This window comes from Argopecten irradians, chromosome 3 (assembly GCF_041381155.1).
Source record: "Argopecten irradians isolate NY chromosome 3, Ai_NY, whole genome shotgun sequence".
Lineage (NCBI taxonomy): Eukaryota > Metazoa > Mollusca > Bivalvia > Pectinida > Pectinidae > Argopecten > Argopecten irradians.
In genome coordinates this window covers 29,145,013-29,160,706 of record NC_091136.1, presented here as the reverse complement: position 1 = coordinate 29,160,706, position 15,694 = coordinate 29,145,013, and the positions used below count along the sequence as shown (strand labels likewise).

General features: G+C 34.7%; 2 protein-coding genes across 2 annotated transcripts; one reads left to right on the top strand and one right to left on the bottom strand.

Moving 5' to 3' along the window:
* Window positions 1-1,245: 1,245 nt before the first annotated feature.
* On the top strand, window positions 1,246-3,954 carry LOC138318131 (uncharacterized). Its single transcript, XM_069260253.1, has one exon. The coding sequence runs from the start codon at window positions 1,698-1,700 to the stop codon at window positions 2,883-2,885; it is 1,188 nt and encodes a 395-aa protein (XP_069116354.1). The 5' UTR covers window positions 1,246-1,697; the 3' UTR covers window positions 2,886-3,954.
* A 448-nt stretch (window positions 3,955-4,402) lies between these two features.
* On the bottom strand, window positions 4,403-7,175 carry LOC138318132 (uncharacterized). Its single transcript, XM_069260254.1, has one exon. The coding sequence runs from the start codon at window positions 7,126-7,128 to the stop codon at window positions 5,944-5,946; it is 1,185 nt and encodes a 394-aa protein (XP_069116355.1). The 5' UTR covers window positions 7,129-7,175; the 3' UTR covers window positions 4,403-5,943.
* Between the last annotated feature and the right edge of the window lie 8,519 nt (window positions 7,176-15,694).

The window sequence follows — 15,694 nt, the reverse complement described above, 5'->3', positions numbered from 1 at the left end:
GATTCATAAAACTTCGATTCATACATGGGTTACTTAGTAATGTGATATAGTGAAGAAATTCGGGACCAGACAACAAGTTCGATACAGCGAGAAATTCGATTCATCGGAGTTCGAATCATCGAGGATTGGCTGTATATATATGACTAAAACTGAACGTAGACCCCACACGATGTCTGTTTGAATAAATTATCTATTCATAACTATTCTGTGTAATTTTAAATGCGTAAATCATATTTACCTAAGAAATAATATGCCTCACTTATAGTTGCATGTAATAACGGGTAACCTTGTAATGTTAACAATAAAATAGTGAGAACAATCAACAGGTTAACATAGCACCATTAATTACGTTTACGTTAAGTACCCGTGACTAGTGAGGTCGTAAATATAGCGATACTTTCATCACTGTCATTATAGCGGTCTATATAACATTGGAAAGTCGCATCAATTCTCTTTACATTCCCAATGATGCTTACCAAAATCAATGATTAAATTGAACCTGGGGCATGCACCATCAACATGCAGGTTTCCAAGGATGTATAGTGAACGAATTTGCATCTTAATAAGAGAATGATGGGAGATTTACTTCCACTGTCTCATTGAAAATTTAATTCATTGATGCATGTCTAATTTACACACTGTATTCTATGATGAATATTCGGTGAGTTTGAAAGTTATGCTCAGTAACTAGGCTTGCACTTCAAATGAGTTTATACATGAAGTCAAACCAAACGTAAGCTTTAGCTTCGCAAATAAAGTAATCTAGTTATTATTGTATACCCGTACTAGAATACCCCATCAATTTTCCACTAGATACACACATTCGGTGATAAACCATACAATCTTATGTCATCGACTTCCTATTGGATATCAAGTTGGACCAGTATATTCCATTACAGACCGGAATTGACCACTGTCTTGTGGCTTATTTCTTTCAGAATATGGTTTCAATTTCCTCCATCCTTATACCATAAGCATATCTTTAAAGCATCAATATCTAGATCGATCGCGTTTCTCCGGGGAATAGAAATTTTCTCTGAAGAGCTTTATGCAAACCTATGGCAATAAATCGCCAATATCACGAACCGATTATAGCTAGTTCCGATAATAAGTCAACAAAAACAGCATGCTCATTGCTTTCAACTGTTTACTGGTACTATATAAGACAATCCTAGCCGAGTCGTGAACAGATTAGACGAGAGTTGTTGAAAACCAATTAATGGGGCACTTGTGTACGAAAGACAAACAAGGCGCGGGGATGTGCAGTAGCCCAGATGCCTCTATATAGCCAAGTACACCCTGTAAATATCCGCCTACATTTGGGTGAGACAGTTTTATTATCTTCCGAGGACTGTTGGACAGCTAATCGTAAATATAAGTTTCCTAATGTAGGGATTATAAGATCGTTTGATTTAACATTGCTCCAGGCCGAGAACTTCTCGCGAAAATGGGTTAAGAACATGCTTATAAATTGATACCATTTCTAATTTATGATGTCATACGACCCATTCTGTTGTCAAGCACCTGCGTGTATTGCTAATATACTGGGACACAAGACAGAGGATCGCAATGGAGGCTTTTCATTGGGAGACGTAATGGTGACTAATGGGACACACAGGAGGTCTGTAAGCCTAGTACAAGGAAAAGCAATCTGAAAAAGTACGAAACACATAGATTGCCTTTTGAAGTGAAAAACGATGTCCTTTGACTTTTCATCTAACGGTTTAAACTTCAATAAGTCTAGTTTGCCTTTGATCAAAAGGAAGTGTTCGTTGACAAGTGAAAGTGAAGATGCGATGTTATCGAAAGGACAGACACCTGATTCGGGATGTTTTGACGATGTTGATGATACTGATGCTGTCTGTCTAGATAAAACTAGTGCTGAATTAGTAGCTTCACATTCTGATGAACAAATGAGAAACCTCGCCAACGCCATTGAGGCGATTTCTTTAGAGAGCATCACCAGTGGAATATCCTCAGGATCATGTGCATCAGAAGACAGACTCGATCTTCTAAGGTGCGTTACATCTCTATCAAATGTGTGCTCAAAACCTCCTAGAGATGCCAAATGTCAAGGTAGAAGAAGGGCAAAGTCTGCTGCAATTAGCAAAACAGTAAACTCGAAGGTGATCAGCAAGAAAAGATGTAGTTTCTCTCGTGATTTTCTTGATAGAAAAGGTACGTGTGATGATCAGCGAAAGTCAATCACTGCCGATTCGAATGAAGAGGAAGAAAAGTGTCATGATTCACGCGAGAATGTGAACGCTTCATGTAGCTCAAAAGCTGCTGTTTCAAGAAAGCCAAGTGTGACAACCACGAGTGATATTAATAATGAGTTTAAAAGCTCAAACACAGAACTACGAAGGACAGATTCTAGGTACGACCCTACCCTCGAGAAGTCTAAGACTTTTCTACACGGACAAGGTAAAACATTCAGCAGGGCAAACGAATATCTTACTCCTGCTCGACCGGGGCTATCGAAGTTACAAGTGAGTTACACACAAACCAATACAGAGAACAATTACAGGAAGATATTTTTTGACTTAGTGAAGACAGCACACAGGCAGAATATCATTGTGTCGGAATCAGTGAGGAATCTAGAGCGCAGACTCTTCTTCCGGAGGAGTGATCCACATAGAGCGACATCTTATTTCGAAAACAAAGGTCTACGAGACCCGTCACGATCACACAGAAAGAAAATGGCCAGGACAACTGCGGATAAAATCAAAAAGAGGAAAGAGAAAATAAAGCAGACATCTGACGAGTTAAAAATAGGTTATATTCCCAGGGAAAAGTCTATTGTACTGCCTGGTCCAGAGGATATAGATAAGTTGCGGGATAACTGTAGATACCTAAGAGTTCTGTCTGCATCGACGGATACATGAGAAAATATTTGCAGGAAGACGATACACCCAGTGTATATTTCATCATTGAAGGTATTCAAACTCTGTGCGTCAAACATATGGAATCATTAGTATCATATGTATATTATTTATAAATACTCGTATACTCTAAAAATCATACTGTTCTTCCAAAACAGGGAATTTAATCATATTGTAGTTCATTTTTAAATGCAATCGACTCTTTGCAATTCCGTTGATATTTTCATTAGAGATTAATTCATTTTTGATTTGGAATAAAAATAAAATGTTTAGTTATCATTCGGCATGTTTATATATATAAAGTATGTATAATCGACTTTAATAACTTTAAATGAGTTTTGAAGAAAACGATTCTACAGAAAACGTTACAAATGGAAACAATGAAAGCGACGAAACCATGGAAACCAGTTTCATTATAAACATGAAATGCACTTTAAAGTACGAGAAGTTAGTACAATATATACTTAAATGTGAAGAAATACAATGTTTTTGGTTTTGTGTATCATAGATGGTTTCAGATTATATAGATACATGTACAATAATCTTTTCATTGTTGGGACAATATGAGAAAGGTAACTGAAACTATCCCCAGCAGTCTATTGCTTCATCTGTGCGGTAATGAAGCCCGTTATACGCAACACTGATTTTAATTCATTTGTGATATGAATACTAGTGGTAACATTGATCTATCTTCCTCACGAATGTAATATCCTTCTTATGGTCTTTGTTTAGTTATATCCGATTAATAGATTTTTGAATTGATCCCAGATGTAAACTTCGTATCGCACTTATATCGACATGAACCTAATCAAGCCTGAAACAAAGTGGTTCTAGTGCTGGCTATATTGACTCTATTTACCAACCTATCGACGTATTATTAGAAAATGGCGAGTATTCTGGTGTAATTTTACTATCTGTGCTCTTGACCTCCTTTGGTACTGCTAAATTGTTTCTCGAGAAATGTGGACGTAGTTGCTCTGGACAGAACGAACCAACCACACAGGGGGCAGGTATCGAGTATGTATGTTTGGTATTGGGTGACACATCGACCCCAAATGGATGTTTATGATAGCTTAAGTCTACAAACTGGTAATGGAGAAACGCTTAGTTTATCTTTATAATCTGATTTACGACAAACCAATGGTGATATCATAGCCGGCTTGATACATTGGTGTTTCATTCAGGTAAAAAATAAACAGAAATGATTAAAATATAAAGTGTTGACTGTGTAAATTCATTGATATTTTTATTTCCCATTGTTTCAATTTGATAAAAAGTTAAGGTGAGACACAATCAAACAAAAATACATTTATATGACTTCATTCAGTATTTTGTACTTATATATATTCTACAGAATTCAATGTATACGATTCTCTTTTGCAATCTAACACTGGATTAACCTAAAGTTGTAATATATTCTCGACTTCGATAAGACTGATCTTAATGATATCATTTTCACCTGTGTAAACGGTTATGCGGTAGTCGACTGATCAAGATGTCCCAAATCCCATGTGAGGCAGTTGCCAGGTACTGACCGTTGTACATTGTTTTTTCTCCGGGTACTCCGGCTTTCCTTCACAACAACCTTTGAACATTTTTAAATGATCCGCTGTTAATAGGACATTAAACTAATAATAAAACCAAACATAAAAGTAAGCAATCTGTTGTTGATAATTAAAAGAAAGAATACCGGTAATTTGGAGCATTTCAAATTTAATTGATAACACTCAAAAAGCACATGTTTAAAGTTTCCGACTACGATAAAACATTCAAAATAAACAAAGAAGATATTAACAAGCTAAACCTAGTACGACTTCAATAATGTAAAAACCAACGACTTATTCACGACGAGTTAGTTCCGTGATCTTATAATTCTACTTTACTTGTGTGGGAAACATTTCACGGTGATTTATGTTTACGATTTCCTGTTGACCACAAAATATACAAAGTTCAGTCGCACACAAAGTAGCTTTTTTACAATATAATTCGGAGGTTTGCATCACAAACATATTTCTATAGGTGGTGAGAAATGTACTCGAAACATATCTTACACGTCTTTTTTCTCATTGAATTGATTCATACTATTATTAACCTCTTTTAAGCGTCATTTATATTGACTACCAGACAATCAGGTTTTGAATTTGGAATATATCCTCTTAATTTGAAAGTGGAGTTCATGTGAGTGGATATATCTATGCATTTAATGGCATACATTATTAATTCCATCTTAGCATACTTCCTCCCTTGGGATTATGTAATAATTGTGATGTCATTATTTGCGAGTAAAACGACGTTTTCTCTGCAATACATGACGTAACAAACATTACCTACCTGTAAAGGAGGATAACTATGTAACAGAAGACAAAGCGAAACAAGCACAAACTGCATGTTGTTATCAGATAAAAGCTGAATATGTGAATATACTATCAAGTATGTATTATTGCTTCTGTTATCAGTTTTAATGTCCGTCCAATGTTGTGTATCTGATAGGAAACATATGTACAGAGTAAAAAGTGGTTCTTCAAAGGTTTGTCACTGTTATCTCAAAATACAGCTGATGTTTTAAGACACTGACCTTGAATTCTCTACATATTTGTCCTTATTTAATCGACTCTGTATTTGAGTTAAGAGTTTGGTTCAATTTGTTTTGTTATTTTACAACCGACATAGTAACACCCAAGTATATCGTTACTAATAAAACTCTTCAATAATTCACATGGACATCGTTGTCTTCACCCAGATACGTTACATTCGGAATAGATCCAGATTTGACCATTAGATAAATGCACACTTCATTCGTTATTTCTTGAGCATTACAGAAACCCAATACAGAAGAAACCTTTCATCACACCTCCAAATATTGCATTGGATATCTCAGAATCATTTCTATTCGTTCTTCAATCTGATCCAGGTAACCAGGTTCTTTGAGTTCAAACAGATTTATTTTTGGATAGAAATACAGGAGCAGCGACTTTTCCTGGATTGCGCGAATGAGACGCCTACACATAGACGTTACTCGTGACGACAAAAAGTCCTGCGTCCAGTTTATGTCGTCAGGATATTATTCACATTCCCAAAATAGAATATTCTTCAAGTGGTATGATGTCAGGACTGGCTTGATGCCACGACACAGGAATTGCTCTCGGATTCGCTTGAGAATCCTTGCACTCTTCTTACGACAAGTTCCATTTTTGTCGATTCCTTCCAATAATACCTTCTCGCTTTCAGAAAAGGAAATGGCCCAATAGAGTGGATGTTTCGCTATGACATTAACTCCACACGCCATTGCCCTTTTGGCAATTTCTTGCGTTGGCCATCCGGCACCAGGTCTTGGTAATTTGTAGTTCTCAGCAAAAGGTGACTTGGACTCTACTAAAGGACAGAGATCGATATTGACATCATAATTAATTCCTGGGATGTTCACTAATGTCAGTGTTATTGCTGGTGAATCAGACATCGGGACCATATGAACACAGTTTTGATAATCGAGTTCTTGGATAGCCTTGATGACAAGAGATCGGAATCTCCTTTTAACCTTAATTGGTAGTACAACATCACCAGAAGTTAAACATGCTTCGCCTTTGTTCAATCCACGTGATGCCCAATACGCTAAAAGTATGTTTGCAATATCTGTTAGCAGGAAACATTGCCCAACTGGAGGAGGAGGAAATCTACCTCCGTCGGCTAATAAGGCATCCACTGCTTCGCATGAGGTCTGCCATGTAGATGATCCTGTTGATGTACTCTGCTGACTATATGGACACTGCGATACATTGGAAGTAGATATCCCGGTGTTATGAGGATTTGATGGTGGTCGTTCGTATACTGATGTCTCGGATGGGCGAGATTGAGTATATGTTCCTGGCACAACTGTCGAAGTAAGAGTGCGTCTCAAGAATTCCCGAAAAAGATTGGATTGCTCAAATTCAGAAGGCGGGATGGATTGCTCAAATTGAGCAGGCGGAATGGGTTGCTCAAATTGAGCAGGCGGAATGGATTGCTCAAATTCAGGTGGCTGAATTTCAAGAATCACACTGTAGTCAAATTCATCCGATTTTGCTACTTTCAGATGAGAATAGTAACTTCCAGTATTTAGCGGCTGGATTTTAAAGCGGCTGTCATACTTGTGTACTTGCTTTAAGATATTATGAACAACTGGCATTACAGTCTGAACAGTTCTTTTAGTGTCAGCTCGCGATATTTTCACGTTATTTTCGTAGTAAATATTCAACATTTTGTTGTCCATCTTCGCTGCTGTATCCTAGTATGTACCATGAGTAAACATCACATATATTTAACTCTGTTGGCCAATATTTACTGTCGCCGTCTGATAACGATAACCTATTTAATAGACGTATCATTCGGTATCTTGTATTTTATTGCGCTGTAGATTTATAGCTAATACACATACAGAAGGATTATGTAATAGACTTTTGAAAAACTTTGTGCCTTCTATACAAAAATCATAATTGTATTGAGAAATCGATCACACGCACACAGTCATACGGCAATATTTACATTCAAATGTTATAGCTGTTGAGAGAGCAAGTATCTGGCTTGATTTGGGATGCTACTTCATTTTCTATTTTACTTTACCTTTTACAGTGCATGTCAACCTTTTTGACATTATTGCAAACACCGTCTCAGCGTATTGACATTGGATCGTGTCAATAATTTTAATATTAACGAGCGATGCAATCGAAGATCGATGCAACTGATGCTGGCATTCCAAATCGACAATGGCAGGTAATGATGGATATTATTGGTAAATTTTGTTGAATAACTCGACAATAAGGAATACTAGTTCAATGCAATTATTAAAAAAATCGTCCAACAGTTTTTTTTTATTTATTTGTTTCTCGAATATACTTTGAATAATGTTTGCCGTCTTGCAATTGCATAAGGTAAACATTTCACACGCCACAAAATAACGAGGGTCATAAGTTGTGATCATTTTAAAGATGCTCCACCGCTGACAGAGCATAAATGATATTAATCATTTGAACAATAATTGGTGTTTAATCATGTATATATATACCTAATTAACACAAAAACTAATATAAAATAATTTATTTCGCCTTTGGTACATGCGCAATCAGTACTTCATTCCATATAGGATATAGTGTCACGGAATTTTTTCGGGATGCAATTAATTGTTTTTCATATTTTTAACTTGAAGTAAAATTAGAAGCTCAAACTTTTCAATGGTGGTAATGGTGTAAAGTAAGTAACTTTTGTAACAGAAGAAAAATACTAAATCGTCTGCTGTGTTTTTTATAGTGAAAAAATACCATTTGTCAGCGGTGGAGCATCTTTAAAGTATAATGTGGTGTGATTTGACATAATTTTAATATCAACGAGTGATGCACTCGAAGATCGATGAAACTGATGCTGGCATTCCAAATCGACAATGGCAAATAATTATGGGTATTATTGGTAAATTGGATGGAATAATTCGACAATAAGGAATACATGTAGCTTGATATTGCCGATGTTTCCACCCTCTCAACATCACATCAAATGCCCAAATTGGTATGAAAATACAGCTTCAATATTCTGGGAAAGCATTTGGAACTGCTTTGTGTATTAATTTCAAACTTTCGAAACCACCAAACAACCTAGAACACTAGTCTGGGTGCCGTTTAAATGACAAACGCTGCTCACATATCCGACCTTTCTGAACTGTATTCCCAACGGTCCGGATAATCATATTTGTTATCTATTTAACATATGACCCGTTTTTATTGAACAGGTGCGAGAGCACTTATTTCAAAAGTTTAAAAGAACGTTTAAATAAATTTGTAAGTTAACTCTAAATATATCCAGCTCAATTGTCCCGGTACAATGGCTTTTTGTCGGTAAATTTTATGCTTCTGGCTTACTATTACCCCTCGCTGACCTGACATAACATTCAAGATTAATGCGTTCTTCTTCTTTATCCGTTAATGCCTATTTAACTTTTGTCCCAATCTGACATATAGATCCAGAAGCATTGTGATGACCTTTTGATATGTATAGATAATTTAATATGTAAAAGTCATTCTTCAGCTGTTCTTAATTCTTTTGTCGTGTCGTGAGTCGGCAATAGCTGTTTTCACACAACAAACACAGACTTAAAATATACGAAGATTTATATGGAAAGAAATGATAATTAATTTATATTTATGAAAAAGGTACATATTTTTAGAAAGGAATATTGAAATTATGATTTCTTGTTGACTAAAATGCTTAAAGTGGTTGTATTAGCATAATAATTTTGCATTTATAATTTCGATCTTATCGTTTGTTATAGAACCATAAACATTTATATGGAAGGAAATAATAATTATAATTTTATAAATGAAGCTATTTTTAGAAAGGAATATTAAAATTATTATCCCCTGTAGACTGAAAATGGTTAACGTGTTACGGAATTAGCATAATCATGTTGTATTTATGATTTCGAACTCATTGATTATTGATTATAGAACCATGAAAGAATGAAAAGATGAGTAATTGTCCAAATGAAATTTATGCATATTCATTAATAAAGTTTTTATGTTTAATCTTTCAATGATGATTAATCGATCTAGTGCTGACGCTGCAAAAACCAATTGAAAAATAGAGAGTTTTGGGGATTTATTTTCAATGATCTCGTTAAAATTATACAAACATAATGAGCGAACTTGTGTCAACTTGAAGATTGATGTTCATTCCAATAGAGAAGAAACAAACTTTGTAGAGCGTTTACATGACTGAAATATTTAAGGATAACTTAAATAGATTTTAGAGTGTACTCTTACGACTTAATATGATACTACTTTTTAGTACTGGATGCACAGGGACACGTAAATACTGTTTTACATCATCTCCTTTTAGGATATGACGTACATGTATATCAACTACATTTGTAGGTCTATTATACATGATGAATAATTTGCGTGCCCCTTCTGTGCCTATTTGTGTACGGTTAGTCCAAAAATGACCGACCATTAGACTCTAGCTTCCAAGTTTCTGTCAATTTACTGGCCACAATACACACAATTGCTGAGTGATTATAGAACTCTGAATGATAGACACACATTATGATTTAAAATATGCTGTTTAACGTGAAAAACACAAAACGTACGGTAGCCTAACGTCTGAGCGCTTCTAAACAACAATCACGTTTAAATAATACAATCCTGTATCACAACAAAGGTCGGACACTCGTATCGAAATCTTATTCGCTGGATCCCATTTGAACAACTGTGAAATAAATGTTATTATAACAAAATAAGTTCCAGAACCAAAACATCGTCTGATCATGGTGATTGGGAACGACTCGGAGTAGCCTTTACACGTACAATTCCATTGATTTTCCAAGGGATTATTTTTCGGAATCAATACGCAACGTTAATGTTTATATTGTGACGTCACGATAACGTCGGGTTTTTGCGTCATTCTAGGATTTTTTCATAATGGTATGTAAAAGAGAATCACTCGATCAGAAAGAGTAGTATAAAAACAAAGAAAAATAATTATATACAAATAACAAATATCTACGTTAATTTTCTATTTTAACGATCTATCGTTGTAAAAAAAGAAAATAATGCCCTAATTAGTTATTAATATATTGTTTTAAAAACATTTAGTACTCGGAATAGAAAGTCGATGTTGTTGACAAGAAAAGTTGTGTTTTAGAAAGCTACACTAAGAATTATTAACACATTAAAGTAACATTTAATGATTATCAAGCGTGTCTATCCAGCGTGTCTTTTACAAACATGACCATCGAAAACAATAAAGAACTCCCCAGGTATTACATAAACATGACAGGTAAGCATTCTGAGACCTACAAATATAACATTCTTTTTAGCTCTTGAAGCACAAACAAATCTATTAATAACAGGGAAGGCATTTTAATCTCACCCGCTTACGGTGTAAATAAGATCAAAATTTATATGAAAAGGAGAAGAAAAATAGACTGAAAATATTTTTAAGTATTTCCTATGTCATATATAACAGACACCAAATGTTTCATTATCAAATACACATAGCTTATTGATAACTGCTATACTTTGCGTACTTTGTACTAAAGTAGATACTAATGCATTGAAAATACAGTATTCATAATAATACCTAACTCAAATATGTTATTTGTATACATGTATATGTATATTGAAATTTGCTAAATTAGAATCAATATAACTAACTTCATAAAAAGGCACAGACACTATACTGCAAAACAACGTTCTTTTGAGTGTGATTTATTATTGCGGGTTTCGCAATCAAGTTCAACGATGGCGTATCTCCGTGAATCTTCCACACTTGTACTTTAAGGTGCTTCCATTTAATTTGTTTTCCGCAAAAAATAATTTTCGCGAATGTGCATTGAATTTGAAATAGCAAAATTAAGTTGAATTAGAGTGTTCATAATGGCATTCTGACTCTGTAGCTGACGTGCATCATCTCGTGTACTGTAGGATCTGATACTGCGTCATAAACCTGATATCCGTTCATCCTTTCATTGCAATCTATTAAATATCAGTAGGTATGTATTGATTTGCATTTCTCAATTCCACGGTTATCAATATACCTCTTACATACCTAGCAGCTCTATAAAACCAGAATTCCAATAGCCAATGCACTGTACACTAATCAAAGAAACTTTCCTTTGATATGTGTAGTTAAAACCGTGACACACTCCGGATTTATATTGATCTGACTATCAGGTAAATGTTTTGAGCTCCATTCTGTGTGTATTTACTTCCCGAGCTTGGTTATTTACGTGCGGTGTCCTGTTGTTATCTGTCATATACAATGTACACCATGTATATCGGATTTATTATATAAAAGCGATATCAATGTTATCATTAAGAAAATGTGATTTTGATAAAGATAAACAATTATGACAACAATCTTATTCACAAACTATAGATTGATGTTGATTACAAAATATTACGACTTTTAAATCGTCAGTCGGAAGATAGCTTTGGGATTATCAACATTATGATTGGTAAATCATGCTCAAAAAAGATATATGTCTGCATATCGATAAATGCAATAACCAATGTGGTTAAAGTTGTATTCAATCGAACTTTTTAAGAAAACTTTTGTGTGTGGTTATTATATCCTTGTAATAGCATTATTCAGATTTCTATCACAACTCTTTATGGCCGAAATCAGAATGGGTTAGACGTACAAATATGAAGATTGCAGGCATTTTTATTCAAAACGCCCATTTGTGACGTCATTGACTGACATAATATATATAGGAGTCTTCGGATATGTGTATATTGGTAAACGATTTGAATTTAGATTTTAGGCATAACGTTTTGCAACATTTTTGTAGTCATCTATACAACATGTTATAAAAAGGTAACTTATGAAACTGACAAACTTGTTTATGTCAATGTTGTATCATGCGATTTCTACAGTAAAACCCCTTTAACTCGAATAACAGAGGACCAGGTCAATAGTTCGATTCTTATGGGATGTTCAAGTCATCCCAGGCTGACCAAAGATAGTTAGAAATAGAAATATGTACTGGTCACAATGTTTAACAAACCTTGCATATCAATAACGTTTTAATTACATATTATAGATCACATTGTATGTGTGCAAAATATATTAGTATTTATCAACATTTTGTCGAAATATGATCAAAGTAACTAATAATGTACTTTTGTTTTGAAATATTATAGTGGTCTATGTTAAAAACTGAAAATTGGCTAGCAAACAAAAATTATTCGACTCCATCCTTTCCATTATTTCGTTAAAGAGAGAGAACGATTTTAGTCAAGGAAAAGACGATAAGACAGGTAGTGATCGGTTACAAAAGACGATGAGACAGGTAGTGATCTGTTACAAAAGACGATAAGACAGGTAGTGATCGGTTACAAAAGACAATGAGACAGGTAGTGATCGGTTACAAAAGACAATGAGACAGGTAGTGATCGGTTACAAAAGACAATGAGACAGGTAGTGATCGGTTACAAAAGACGATAAGACAGGTAGTGATCGGTTACAAAAGACGATAAGACAGGTAGTGATCGGTTACAAAAGACGATGAGACAGGTAGTGATCGGTTACAAAAGACGATGAGACAGGTAGTGATCGGTTACAAAAGACGATAAGACAGGTAGTGATCGGTTACAAAAGACAATGAGACAGGTAGTGATCGGTTACAAAAGACAATGAGACAGGTAGTGATCGGTTACAAAAGACGATGAGACAGGTAGTGATCGTTACAAAAGAATGAGACAGGTAGTGATCGGTTACAAAAGACAATGAGACAGGTAGTGATCGGTTACAAAAGACAATAAGACAGGTAGTGATCGGTTACAAAAGACATATCAAAAGACGATGAGACAGGTAGTGATCGGTTACAAAAAGACATAGACAGGTAGTGATCGTTACAAAGCAATGAGACAGGTAGTGATATTACAAAAGACGATGAGACAGGTAGTGATCGGTTACAAAAGACAATGAGACAGGTAGTGATCGGTTACAAAAGACAATGAGACAGGTAGTGATCGGTTACAAAAGACGATAAGACAGGTAGTGATCGGTTACAAAAGACGATAAGACTGGTAGTGATCGGTTACAAAAGACAATGAGACAGGTAGTGATCGGTTACAAAAGAAAATGAGACAGGTAGTGATCGGTTACAAAAGACGATAAGACAGGTAGTGATCGATTACAAAAGACGATAAGACAGGTAGTGATCGGTTACAAAAGACGATGAGACAGGTAGTGATCTGTTACAAAAGACGATAAGACAGGTAGTGATCGGTTACAAAAGACGATGAGACAGGTAGTGATCGATTACAAAAGACAATAAGACAGGTAGTGATCGGTTATAAACGACACTAAGACAGGTAGTGATCGGTTACAAAAGACGATGAGACAGGTAGTGATCTGTTACAAAAGACGATAAGACAGGTAGTGATCGGTTACAAAAGACAATGAGACAGGTAGTGATCGGTTACAAAAGACAATGAGACAGGTAGTGATCGGTTACAAAAGACAATAAGACAGGTAGTGATCTGTTACAAAAGACAATGAGACAGGTATTGATTGATTACAAAAGACGATAAGACAGGTAGTGATCGGTTACAACAGACAATAAGACAGGTAGTGATCGGTTACAAAAGACAATGAGACAGGTATTGATTGATTACAAAAGACGATAAGACAGGTAGTGATCGGTTACAAAAGACGATGAGACAGGTAGTGATTGGTTACAAAAGACGATAAGACAGGTAGTGATATGTTACCACATATCTGTGACCTAGTTCCTCAGAATAGAAGCTTATCAGTATGAAAAGGTATCAAGATGGTTGATTAAATGTAATTTCTAATTAACAGACAATGTAATTAAGTACATCAGCTACCTTTGTATGAGTGATTATTGATTATTATAGCAGGAAAAGTATTAGAAACCGTACCGAAAATCACCCCTTAACATAGGGACAAAAGCCTGTGAAATTTCCTTTATTCACATTCCCACATTTGACCGCCATCTGAGAATTTTTACCATTGATAATTGCCATAGTTGTAGGGTTTTCATTCTTTTCGCCGTTAAAAGAGGAAATGCATTTTGTATCTTATAAATTGCCGGGAGTAATAACGGAATGGTATTTACATTACATTTTATAACATTTGAAAATCACCATTTAATTAAAATGTCGAAAAAATAAAATAAAAAAACCCGAAAAAATATGTATTAAATCAATTAACATTCTATAAGAATAAAATCAATGGATTTAAATGAAATGCTAAAAGTGACAGCCATGCATTAGCGACAAATTAATGACGTTTCAGCTTCGAAATGTGTATACACAATAGAAACCGTAATTAATTATTTTGTCCGGAGCTGTAGAAATCGATGAAATCTGTAGGTGGATGTCGATAATTATACTTGACATTTCCGAGAGTAGGAAGTCCCGGCTTTCCTTCCAGCATTATATACCCTATGAACCAAACATTTAAAAGAATTAGACGTAGCTAGGAGACAAGAAAACTAAAAATAAAATAAAATATCCGGACATTGTATTGTAACAATTAAGGATGAGCTATTTTTATCAAATATATTGTTCGATCAAAACTATTAATATCAATATCCATTCAACAGCTTATTGAATTGGAAATCGTCGAAAATATATTTGTAGATAGATATTAAAGTTTGTGAAGAAACGACATTACAGCATATATTTGCAATATGTATACATGCATTAAAAACTAAATATAAAAATGAGATTTTCAGCAATTATGTTGTGATAAGATTTTATAAAGATATGTAAAATGCCTACAATATAAAGGAGTTTGTTTACAAACAATTGTTTACTCTTATTCAATTAGGATGTATTTAAATGCCTAACGTTGATAGATAAAGGGCATGTCAAGGATGTTTACATTAAAGAACACAATAGATTGTTTATAAGGTTATGTTATATACAGCCTGTGTGATAAATCACTATTTATAGATCACCATCTCTATACGATTGATTACTTATTATATACGTATAACACCTTTTCAGGGGACCTGTCACATTTCACCGAGCTTAACTCATATCAATATTAACACCACAACCCTTAATCATAAATCTGCCGCTGATCTTTAATGGATTCTTTTTTCTAATCAACCTAAGAGAGGTATTGATTTGCACTGAAGGACTTTCCATTTTTCCGTGGGAACATTGTATCGAGTCGGGTATGTTTTACCTATATCGTCCGTGTTAACTTATGAATTATGTATATCCTATGTTGTGTCGATAGGTGTTTGCCCTTTTTGTTACATACCGATTTATTCTGCAGGATAATGAAAATACAGCTAATAATAAAATCGT